Raw genomic sequence first — 12,619 nt, 5'->3', positions numbered from 1 at the left:
TTGTGTCAAGGAGTGTCGATTGAAGCTTAATGGTAATGGTGCATAAAATGGCAGCAGCTCAGTGGTAACCTACAGGTGGCGCTGAAAACTGTAATATCAGCTGGAGGGCTTAGCTGATAATCTGATCTCACTAGCTGCATTTCCATTACCCCAAGAATTGCGCAAAAACCTAAATATCGCAATAAAAAAACTGTTGAAACACGGAAACTTCGAAAAAGTTCTCAAATATCGGTAAAATAGTTTTACTCTCTCATGAGGTGGCTCGTCAGACGTATCGATACAGAGGGATATCGCAAAAGTGTCACGGAAACACTTTTTTTGCATTTCCACGTCACCGGACGTGACGTACGGGGTCCCGTGACCAAAACTGCGCGTTATGCTTGGACGGAGGAGGAGACGGAATATTTTTTTTACATACCTCGTAAAACCTCACGGAACGAGATTGTACGAGGATTACGGCTTATGCGCTTCACACAATTCAATGCAAATGGCAACTGAACTTTGAGAAGTATTTATTTTGCGAAAAACTGTAATGAAAATGCAGCTGGTACAATCACAGAATGCAAAGCAACTGTAATGGTCCAAGTGCAATCAGTCACGTTGTGACACAAAATACATTGTATCATAACGACGGCGCCCCCGCTGACTCATCCAGATGAAATCAGAGATGTGAGTCCCAACCGATCTTTCCCAGCCATTGCATCACTTGAACACCCAAATAAAGCTGAAGTTTGAAAATGAAACATGGGGGGGGGGGGGACAGAAATGCGGTTTCATCACAATTGTCTTCCTCTAAATGTTTGCAGGAAATAAAGGAAACTACTTTGGTCCAAGTGTCCTTCTGAAAAATGTAATAAAGGAGGCGTCGCCTTCAGAGTGTCAACTCTGATTTTAAAAGAAATAACTTGCTTGTGTTTTCGGCTTCTTCTTTCTTTCTTTCTTCCTTTCTTTTTTTTTTGCTTGTTTTTCTTTCGCGAGCCCTTTGAAGAGCCAGTCAGTGAACCAATAGCTGTATACTCGGGGCATTCATGTAAACACGATTTGTTTTTAGATGCTGTTTGGTGACACGGAGCAGCAGCCAGCTCAGAAGACGTGAAGGCGACGGGACAGAAGACATGACAGGAGTCCGTCCAACTCGGAGGGAAGACAGGCAAGTATAAGGTGGTGGCCGTCCACCCGTCTGGATCTATTATTCACAAGGTGTTGCTCTCCTTCCATACCACTGGTCTAGCCCGCTCAGTCATCCCCGCCATAGATTTATAATTTATCGCCGACGCCGATAAATCTTTCATTGCTTTTAGAGTAGCGATTGGAGATGCATAATTCAACATTTGGTGCATGAAAGGCAAAAATTGAAAGTCCTCAACAAAAAAAAAAAACTTGTTCCCAGAGTGTTGCGTAACACCGAACTGTCCTGGCGAGTGAGACCGGCCTAAATGTCTGTCTGTCTGTCTGTCTGTCTGTCTGTCCAATGAGACGACAGGCACAAAACTTGAGTACTGAGCAAAACAATCCCAGTCCTGTCAGCCGAGTTTGATTTTTTTCTCAGATGTGTACAAACTGAAAAATCACTGCAATCAATTTGTTGCGAGAGGGGCATTTCAAAAAGACGGCCATTATGGGGCATTTATAACCAGCGAGTACTTGAGTAATGTTCGCTAGCAACTGGTTTTGACTTGTTTGACCACATTCATCCAGTTGACAGGATTATTTTTCAGCACAATAGCTCAGTTTATATGAAAGTTAATGATATGCAACATTATACGGACCAGCTAACTCAAGCAGGAAACACAACTCTGAAATAAGAAACGTTACGTATCAACAAAACAAGCAATGTTGGTCAATAGGTATGGAGGACTAAAAGTGCAAACATTGAGTAAATTAATCTATCACGAAATACAAGTAAGTACGTGAATTAATTAGGCACTTTTGCAATGCATTTCATTATTTCATAATGAATTTATTCTTAAGGTTGCTTCATTCGTTCGTTCATTTCGACTCTGTCCCCTCCCTCTGTTAATAATAATCTCACGGTCGAAATCAATGACATAGATGGAGGACAATGAACAACTAGAACTAGAAGATAAGTGACTTCACAGAGTTGTAGAAATGACAACATGGAAAGAACAAAAAGTACTGTAAATTACACTGAGGTCATTATAAAAGCAGTCAAATTCAGTCCGGACTCTCATTGCTTTTTATCATTACTGCATTGTTGAATAGCGGCGCCGTGATGTGATGATTGTTCTACGTTACCTGGCTCTGTTGCTCATCTTCTGCCAACTGCCGCGACATCACACGGCGCGGTCTTTCGCAAGCCGCAGCTGCTGCCATTGGTTAAGCGGCGGGTGACAGCGTGACTGTGCAGCTAATGAGATTTCGTCACGCGACGTCACCGAGACGTCTGCTGTCAGCTGGTTGGTCACAGAGGCTGAGGATTACTGTAAATCCTCACATAAATCGCCCAGCGTCCGTCACTCCGGGTCACTCCGCCGGCTTCCCCTCACGGTTCTCCCACATCATTTCATCACAGGAATGAAGCTGCTTACTTTCTGTTTTATATCGGGGGGGGGGGGGGGGGGGGGAAACACAGAGGTCATGACCTCGGTGACCTCGATGGTAGACAGTAAGTACTAGAAAAGAATAAAAAAAAAAACCCCACAAATTGGCGGCATGGTTTGAATACTTGTAGTGTGCTGTAAAAATCTATTGATTACATTGATTTGGTATGTAAACTGGCATTATCAAGTTTCCACAGGTAGTAGGCCGCTGGAGAATGTGCTGAACCTTCAATATGTCTGAAGATCCCAGACGCACTTCCTAACCAAGAGGTTTAAGAAATAGTCTCTGTTAATCATCGATCAGTGTCTCTTCAGCGCACCACAAAACTCATGAATACGAGGTGTTCCCTTAGATCCCATAAGATAAGATAAGGACATTCATTATCCAGCTGCACCTCTGCAGAGGAAGCCAGCAGTGATTGGTGAGGCTTTTGTTTCAACGCTCTTGTATCAACAAGAGCGTGTTCCTTTTGATTTGTGTTTTTGTTTTGTGACGTTTTACAGCACGACGTTCATCGTGCGATAGCGTGGAGCAGCGGCGGCGGCGGCGATGACGGCACGGGAGGGTTCGTGGCTCTCTGCAGCTCGTGTGCCGACTTCATACCGACCTCGCTGCAGACACTTTATCTCTTTAGTCAACATGCTGGCGTAGCACATTACTCCTATGTAACAAAAGAAAGAATGTTTACCCGACCGACCGAAGGTTTGCAACCTTCTGTGAAAAGCTCTCAGATTTAGCTTCTTGCTGAAGCTAATTGTAATCCTTCCAAATGCGCCCCTTTTTTATTGAGTACATTTAATTTTCAGAGCCCCTTTTAACCTGACTCTGAACCCGTGCGCACTCACGTGCAGGCGCTGCGTTTCAAAACAGCAGATAATAAGATCTTGCAACACACAGGAATGCGCGCCTGGGGTACGAAGGTCCGAGCGGGTCTCTCACACGCGTTGGCGTATGTGCTGCGCGCAGACCTCGGCCCAGGGTTTCACTCCACCCGCAACCGTATCAATGTTTTACTGACACATTTTTTTTTCGCCCCCTCAGCTCTCCTGGCGCCACGCTCAGCTCTTTTTTCGGCCCCCCCCGAACTCCTTGTCCATGTTTGACGTCTGGGAGTCACTCATTAACCCGAGATTTGTTCCCTCTGAGGACGGCCCGTGATGCGCCTGTCATCGCGTGAGCGACGCAATCGCTTACATGCGACAGACGAGCGCGAGGCTGCGGCGGAGGAGCTGCGCGACGGCGATGGCTTCGTTTTGACCACGACAGGTAGCTCTATAACACTGTTGTAGCTGCAACGATTCTACTACTACTAATAATAATAATAATTATTATTATTATTATTATTATTATTATTATTATAATTATAATTATAATAATTATAATAATAATAATTATTATAATAATAATAATAATAATAATAATAATAATAATAATAATAATAATAATGCATTAGACGTACATAGCGCTTTTTTTGGACACTCAAAGACGCTCATACGTATTCATGAGTTTTGTGGTGCGCTGAAGAGACACTGATCGATGATTAACAGAGAGTATTTTTTAAACCTCTTGGTTAGGAAGCTCAAAGAAAACAAAATAAAAACAAAATTCTAACAACAAGAAAATGAATTAAACATAGGCCGTTTTGAACAGGTGGCTTTTAAGCAGAGATTTAAAGTTCTGTAATGAGTCCGAGTTTCTGATGGGTTGTGAGAGTGAGTACCAGAGTGTGGAGGGGCGGCGGCGGCGGCGGCGGCGAAGGCTCGGTCCCCCCAAAGTCCGGTGCTTGGGAGGTTTGAGTCAGCAGAGCAGAGGTGGCGGGTGGGACAGTTGGTGTTGGACGAGGTCGGAGAGGAGCGGAGGGGCCGGCCAGGTTATGGAAGGACTTGTAGGTGAGGAGGAGGAGGAGGAGGAGATTGAACTGGATGCGTTGCTGAGCAGGGAGCCTGTGGAGCTGTTGGAGGAAGGGGGTGATGCGTGAGTGAGGAGGCGGGCAGCAGAGTTCTGGATGAATTGTAATCAGGGCTGTCAGTTGTTGTTTAATCGCGATTAATCGCATTAGTGTCTTGAGTTAACTCGCAATTCATCGCAAATTATGCGCTAATTTTTTACCCTGCTCTATATGTAACTGAACAAGATATTTGTTGTGTTTCTTATACTCTAGGAAAAATTAGAGAGGATAATAATAGTTCCTTTGTGCAAATAGTCTATTTTTATTTTCATTGTCCATTAGTGTGGACCAGGTGTTAATAGCGCCTTAAAAAAATTAGTGCTGTTAAAAGGAGTTTGAGCTAACGCGGTATTAATGTGTTATTACTGCGTTATTAACGCGTTAACTTCAAGAGCCCTAATTGTAATTTTTGTAGATGAGTGGAGGGAAGACCAAAGAGAAGGCTGTTGCAGTCATCAAGTCTGGAAGTGATGAAGGCATGTGTGGGTGTTTCAGCTGTTGTACGGGAGAGGCAGGGACGGAGACGCACAATGTTACGGAGGTGAAAGGAGGATGTTTTTAGTGATGTGGTTAATGTGTGATTGGTAGGAGAGGGTTTGGCTTGCTAGGTTGCGTACATGCATAAAGTTAAATGGGAGGAGAGATTTGGGTCCGATGATGAGGAGTTCTGTTTTATTACTGTGTCAATTATCATGAAACAAACAAAAAAAACAAAATCCGAATTCGGCCGAATCCACCGACAAATAACAAAATTACCTCGTGCATATTTTGAGGACCTGAAATTACTTTTCAAAGACTATTCAAAGAACATCCAGAGGCATTTGAAATGATCATACACCGTCTGAACAAGTTGAATTATTTATAACGCTGGTTATAAATGCCCCATAATGGCCGTCCTTTTGAAATGCCCCCATCGCAACAAATTGATTGCAGTGATTTTTCAGTTTGTACACATCTGAGAAAAAAATCAAACTCGGCTGACAGGACTGGGATTGTTTTGCTCCGTCACTCTTTTGAATGCATCGCCCTCTGAGTCACCGCCGAGGTTTTGAGGCGCCGCAGTCACAACAGCTGTGAGCTTCGCTCCTTCATAAACAAGTCACAGCCCACTGTGGGATCTTTTGAGTGCGACGGCCATCCGCGCAGACACCTGATGGTCGCACGACAACGGCTGCTGTGTTTCTTCTGTTCGATGCTTTTTTTTTTCAGTCGATCGCTGAGTCCGACGCAAAGTCGCTGAGTTTCATGCAGCGCTCGGCTGGAGAATTTTGTTATTCGAGAGCTGCTGAAGTGTGTCGCCTGAGTTCAGAGTGCTGTTGCACACACACACACACACTGCGCAGGAGCCTGTTCTCTACTTCATCACTTTGCTTTCATATTCATACTGTTTACCTTTGACTTTAAAGTGACTTAGTCCAGTGAATGTAAACATAAATACTGGATTAAAAGATACTAATTACACAGACTTTTCCTTGCATAAATGTATACAAACTGTTAAATAAAACAAAAAATGTCTGTTTTTTTTGTTCCCCAGGTTAATGAGTGTTTGTCGCACAACACCATGAACTCACCAATGAAATCTCAGAAGGGCCGAGCTGCCGCGGCAGCGACAGCGGCTTCCGACGGGGGCTACGCCTGGTTCGTCCTGCTCTCCTGCTTCCTGGTCTTTGGACTGAGCTTCGGGGTCATCAAGGCCTTCGGCGTCTTCTATGTGGAGATACACCAGTACTTTGAAACCAGCGCCACGGGGACGTCCTGGATCACCTCCATCGCAGTGGCTACCATTCACGTTGTGGGTAATCAAACTCTCCCAGAATCTCTACAGAAATCTTGGAAGTGTTTTCTTTTGCCACCAGGGGGCTCTCTCTTACCTCCTGAAAGGTGGTTTGGATTCAGACGTTGCTGGAAAACAAAAGAGGCTTTTGTGATTCTCAAACGTAAAGGGAAATACAATTATTTACAACTATTCTTCATTTCTTAACCAAATGTTGTTGTTTTTTAATCATGCTAAAACTGCAGTGGATCTACTGCCAGATATTTTTCAGATCTTTTTTATCCCAGACTTGAGCTTTGGATGATTAATTATGCAAAAAAAAAAAAAAAAATCTATTGGTTATTCAGTAAACAGCATTTTTAGCACTCTGTTTTCTGCCTTTCTCAAAAATACTTGGTTTCGACTCACTACAAGGAGCATTTCTTTGGAAAGAGACAAAACCGTGATGGTCTCAGAGGGCAGAACCAAAACCTGGTGGTGTCAGAGCTCTTCATGACATCACAAAGAGCTGATTCCCAAGGCGTTTTTGCCAGCAAAAGAAGCAAAAGGATTCACTTTGGTCATTTGCCCACTCGCTTTAACTGCCTGGATTCTCAGTTTATTATTTATTAATTTAATTATTTAATTCTTTTTATTTTCTCTATCATTAATTGTGTGTGCTTGATTGTTGTTCTATTGCCTCTCTTTGTACGGTGTCCTTGAGAGTTTTGAAAGGCGCTTTTAAATAAAATGTATTATTATTATTATTATTATTATTATTATTTCCGAGTAGCTCACTGACAATCTACAGATACATTGTTGTCAGAGAACATTGGCCGATTACATTTGCCTAATGTGGGACGATATTATTCAGGAAAATAAGCGACAAATCCTCTGAGAGAATAATACATTTACGTGCCAGATGTGATTACTGACTCTATTTTTTTAACTCTCTGCAGCTCCGGTAGCGTCGGCGCTGAGCACTCGCTTCAGTCATCGCTCCGTGGTGATCATCGGAGGACTGATATGCAGCGTCGGAGTCATGATGGGATCTTTCGCCCGCACTGTGGTAGAACTCTACTTGACGGTGGGACTCCTGAATGGTACGTGTGAAAAATGAAAAGGGAAGAACTCAATATGGCTACGACTTTGACATCCTCCAATGTCCTCCCGCGCCTCAGGCTTCGGCTACGCGCTGACCTGGACCCCCACGGTCACCATGGTGGGCATGTACTTTGAGAAGAGGCGTCCGTTGGCCAACGCCCTGTCCAGCGCCGGAGAGTGCATCTTCACCTTCGTCCTCACGCCGCTTTTCCAGCTGCTGATCGACAGCTACTCCTGGCGGGGCGCCCTGCTCATCCTGGGGGCTCTGCAGCTCCACCTCTGCGTGTGCGGGATGCTGCTGAGGCCGCTGGCGCCCCCTCGCGAGCTCAAGGCCGAAGAGGGGGGTTCGTGCCCCCCGGAGTTGCTGTCAAAGGACGCGCCGCTGGAGGAGAGCGCGAGATTATCCGAGGCGGCGGATGAGGAAGAAAATTATACCGACGATGACGGCAGGACTGCGGGAACAGACCTGAGGAGCAAAGTTCTCCGCTACGTTGACTACACTCTCATCACAAACTCCAAGTTCATGGTCTACTCGATGTTCGGGGTGTTCGCGGCGCTGGGTTTCTTTGCCCCGGCTCTTTTCCTGGTTCCCTACGCTCGCAGTAAAGGGATCGAGGAGTACGAGGCGGCAGCCCTCATTTCCATCTCGGCAGTGACGGATCTCTTTGGGAGGGTGTTCTTCGGCTGGCTGGCCAACCTGAGACTGGTGCAGACGGTGGGTGAAACCATAAACTACGCACATAGATATTCATGCATTACAAAAATATATTGTGGCAGGCCTCATAATACAGGGATCGTAAAGTCAAGTCAAACTGTTGAAACCTGCTAATGTGTCACAACAGATGCAAGTGTTTATCGTATGCATCTGTTTGATAAGGAGCCCAGAGGAAGTAATTTTGAAAGAGTGCCCTTTAAAACACACTCACACACACACACACACACACACACACAAAGCCTTAGAAGTTGATTAATCTCACTTGTCATCTAACTTCTTTAAGCAAACCAATTCCACTTTTTGCTGCCAGTTGAGCCCCCAGAGTCCAAGATGGCAACCCATTCATTTCAATGAAGCTGCTCACCCAGCGCATACGCTGGAAAAGTTTTTGACTTACTACTGCGTGCGCAGTGGTGTCACTTCCCATCATGCCTTTGGAACTCACATGATCTATTTGGCCAATCGGAACAATTCTGGAGGACGTCACTTACTGACACGTCAGGACGCAGCCAATCAGAACGAACTGAGACACAGCAGCATGTACGACGTCGTGACGTTACGCTAGGGATTTTCTGGCCTTTATCGTTTTTGTAAACGACTAACAGACCATAAGTGAAAAATAGAAAGATTTGAATAAAAAGATTTGCTATGAATCGCATTTCAGCTCACAGTCGTCCTGTCAGCCGTTTTAAGGGCATTTATTTTTGTATTGCGGTCAATGGGAAAAATTGCTTTTTGGGCCCTTGGGATTTTTGGCTGCAGTACCTCGAGTGGCCACTCGGAAAAACCGGCGGGATGCCATATTGCCAGTCCAGTATCCAGTTCTTACAATGCATCCATGGTTCAGATCCCATAATCTGGATGTCATTGCCGAGTGGCGATATTTAGACTGCTACACGCTGCTGCCTAAACAGCTGTGTACGTCATATCCTGAAGTGATGACACGTGTTTACTCGTTTCAAAATTGGATATGGTCATCTTTAGCGTTGAACCGTTTCAGTGTGGGAGTAGAATTTACATGTTGTCCACAACAAGCATTGAAAAGATAGAGAGAAACATTTGAAGGGAAGGTAAAAAAGAAAGTATTCCTCAACTTGAATTGGAGATGACCGGCAGCTGACTGTCCTGCTCCTCCCACCAGGTGCTGCAGCTGGCAGCTTCAGTCTTTGTCCTGGCCACCGTGTTGCTCCTGGGCCCCCTGTCCTCGACCTTCGCACAGCTGGCCGCCTTCAGCGTGGCCTACGGCCTGGCGTACGGAGCCACGGTGGCCATCCACATCACCGTGCTGGCCGAGGTGGTGGGCGTCCACAGGCTGGGAAGTGCACTGGGCTTCTTCATGCTCATCCGCAGCAGCGGAGGCCTGCTGGGGCCGCCCATCGCAGGTACGTGAGGAAATAGAAAATGTCCCGCTTTACAACAATATGTGCCTGCAGTCTGTCTGTGAACTCGTGAGAAATGAGAAAAGTTCACCCTTTGCTCAGCAAGGGTTCATTGGTGACCACATGAGCAAACCCTTTGTAATGTCGTGAAGGGCTGTAAGGTGAGTTTGTGACATTCCTTTCCGCCTGGTAAACAATAACAGCTTGAAATGTATATCTACCTTTTTTTTAATGACACAAATACGAGTTTTTGATGAATTATGGCTCCCCCACTGGGGTCTGGGATTTTTTTTTTCACACATATATCTATACATAGATATATATGTATTCAGAGAAACACTGTGCAGAATTAGAATGTCACAGTATTTTATGTTTGTGTTAATTTCATGGTCGATCGCTTCCCAAAGATGATTTTTTTTTTCCTCCTACTAAATGGAGTTTTTTCTCAAACGCAGACTTTCCGTTCTATTCCCGGTGACATTTTGTTCAGGGTCTCAAAGGATACGGAGACAACATGGGAACGACTGTGATGGCTCCAGCAATAAAGAGAAAGATCAGGGTGACGCTCATGCAATGCCGTGAGCAACAAATGAAATAGAGCAGATTTTTAAAAATATGAGTGTTTTTACGACCTTGTTGTGGATAAGAGCTGATACGCATGATTTTTTTTGGTCAAGGCATTCATTCAGCTCTTCTGTCCTGTGGAAGAAAAAAAAACTGAGTTCATTTTGCATTTCACAAGGCCAGCAAGCTGCGTTGAACTGCAGGAAAGTAGCTTTGCTTGGAGTTCGGGAACCCCGAAGCCAGCAAAGCCTCCCCAGAATGTTGCCTGGCTCTGAACTCAGCAGTTGAATCGTCAGGGGAACCCCGGCAAACACATCAGAGTGGCAAAGCAACACATCGGCATCATTTCCCTTAGGATAGTATTTATGGAACTCCAAGAACACTGTTCATGCAGCAGAGGAGGGAACGAGAATATTCTAGTTTATCAAGTGCAATTAGAAAGTGTATGTATACTCACTTAACAGTTTTACTTTCAGTTAAGTCGATCTACGTCGAATATACTTGCTGCGCACCAGCACAAGCGGCGCTTTAAAGGCTGGCGAGTTGATCAGTTTTGAGAATTCTGCGAAAGCGTTTTAATCATGTTTACTTGTCTGGAAAACAGCCTCGGGGTGGAATTAATGTCGGTGCCGTTCCCTCCTCCTTGCGTCTGCTTGGACTTGTCCATATATCGGCTGGTGGCCGAGACATTAAGTTATTCCTTTTTTTATTTGCATGGTTTTGTATTGCGTATTATCTGCGTGATGTAACAGCTGAATGTCACTCACAGGCTCCTCTCTCTCTGTGTAGGCTTCTTCATTGACAAGATGAGTGATTACGGGATGGGTTTCCTCATGGCAGGAGTCGCTCTCATCATCTCTGCTCTGTTCCTGCTCGTCCTCAACCAGATGAACCGCAGGTCCTCCCGCTAAGATATGGACGATGGTGAATACAGGCAGCTTTAATGAAAAGCCGGAGCAGAAGAGCTGCACCAAAGTAACACGGAAACCGTGGCTGTTTCAAAGGGCAGCTGCCTCGCACAGGCGATAGAAACCCGGAGAATCGTCTGCAGGGTCGACTGGGTGTTCCTTAGTGGAAGTTATTGGAGGTTTTTGATGTTGATCACAGACACAGTGTGTGTTTACAGGTAGGTGTCATAATCTGATCAATCTTAGAGGGCTTCTTTATGGAAATACTGAGCCACTGTAACTAAAGAGGGAAGGGATGCCCCTTTATGCATAACCAAAGAGCTTCTTTTTTTTTTTTATCATTATTGCACATGATCATGTTTGCCTTAAACAGTTTGTAAATCAATCTCAATGTATCTGACACTCACTTAAGTAGCATAGCACCAATAATGTAAGATGTCTCAGTCTTGTTTCAGGGTGATCAAAGAACAGAAGCTCAGAGTTTCGGTGTCGGAAGACCAGGTCACAGTTTTTGTAATAAAATGAAACAAATTCTCTGCTGAGGTTTCCCCTGTGTGCTTGAAATGTTTCCAGTGAAGCTCAAAAGACTCCTCCAACCGGGCATTAACTTGGACTTGAATTGTGACCATTGCTCCCTCTGGTGAGTCGACGCTGTAAGTGCAGGTGCAACTTTCACTCCCGGCCAAGATAGTATTTGTAAGTATTTAAAAAAAGAAAAGGCAAAGAAAAACAGACACACAATTATATTAGTTTCCATTACTTTTTGGCCCATTGCTCATAATAATGTGCTTTCATTTTTATTTATTTATCACTGAAAGCAAGTCGATGAGGTTCAGTGCCGCTCGAAGGCTCCCTCCGCTGCAGATATTGTTTATCGTGTGAAACCGTGGAGAAAACGGAGCCTTCCTAAGCCCCGAGCACTCCAGACGCAGCAGATAAACATCTTCAACCTGCACCACCAGCGTAAACAAACAAGTCACTTTGCGTAAATATGCAAAGAAAAGCTCCGAATCAACACTCACAAACACGGGTCCCACTCTGGAGCGCCACTGCCCACAGTAACAGACACCCCACGCACACAGTTGCAGTATGAAAAACACACAACAGACACGGCTGGAGGATCAGACTGCAGAAGAGCAAACTCGCTTCACCGCAAGGCCTTTGAAGAGCCAGACACAAGACGCATTTTATGTTTCGGAGAAGATCAACTTGAAGGGCTGCAACAACCGCACGCCCACCGCCGAGAGAGGCAGAGGGCCTGCGACTGTCGCTTCCGATTAATCGAAGACGTCTGATGTGTTTTGAACCTCGAGTCAACCGTTACTTGGACGTCGCGTGTTGGGTGAACACCAGAGAGAGCCGGCCTTAAATCCCTGCACGCTCATTAACACACTCTCTGTTCTGCACATTTACATAGGGACATCTCTGAGCGAGCGCCAGACATGTGTGGTCCGAACGGTGAAGAGGGAAAATTCCTGTGTCCACATGTTGAACATGTTAAACCTGGGGTGCTTTTCTTCCCTGAAAACTCGCCAGGAACCGCACGTGTGCCAAAGAGCTCAGCAGTGTGATGTTGTGTTCAGGCGCTGTTGTCCAACAGATGATCTTGTCGCCCCCAGCCAATTCTGGATTGTTTATCACCACTATTGAACACAACATTTCAATTATGTGGATTAATCAATCAAA

The 12,619-nt window shown here is 45.1% G+C and overlaps 1 protein-coding gene and 1 long non-coding RNA gene across 3 annotated transcripts in view; both read left to right on the top strand.

Moving 5' to 3' along the window:
* LOC142883850 (uncharacterized) overlaps positions 1-1,496 on the top strand; it is a 6,180-nt gene extending 4,684 nt beyond the window's left edge. The window contains exon 3 of the long non-coding RNA XR_012926089.1: positions 1,052-1,496. This is a non-coding gene — a long non-coding RNA (uncharacterized LOC142883850). The remainder of the gene's footprint in view (positions 1-1,051) is intronic.
* Positions 1,497-3,512: 2,016 nt separating this feature from the next.
* Positions 3,513-11,469, top strand: LOC142883887 (monocarboxylate transporter 2). Of its 2 annotated transcripts, none has more exons than XM_076019194.1 (6): positions 3,513-3,828; positions 6,045-6,306; positions 7,223-7,366; positions 7,445-8,082; positions 9,224-9,464; positions 10,815-11,469. In XM_076019194.1, the coding sequence occupies exons 2-6, from the start codon at positions 6,072-6,074 to the stop codon at positions 10,934-10,936; spliced, it is 1,380 nt and encodes a 459-aa protein (XP_075875309.1). In that variant the 5' UTR covers positions 3,513-3,828; positions 6,045-6,071; the 3' UTR covers positions 10,937-11,469. The 2 variants fall into 2 exon arrangements, with proteins under 2 accessions (XP_075875309.1, XP_075875310.1); XM_076019195.1 differs by lacking the exon at positions 3,513-3,828 and adding an exon at positions 4,427-4,451.
* Positions 11,470-12,619: the final 1,150 nt, after the last annotated feature.

The sequence above is a fragment of the Nelusetta ayraudi genome, unplaced genomic scaffold (genome assembly GCF_046127955.1).
Source record: "Nelusetta ayraudi isolate G7.1 ecotype Tasmania unplaced genomic scaffold, CSIRO-AGI_Nayr_v1 ptg000009l, whole genome shotgun sequence".
Lineage (NCBI taxonomy): Eukaryota > Metazoa > Chordata > Actinopteri > Tetraodontiformes > Monacanthidae > Nelusetta > Nelusetta ayraudi.
This window is presented reverse-complemented; position numbering and strand designations above follow the sequence as displayed.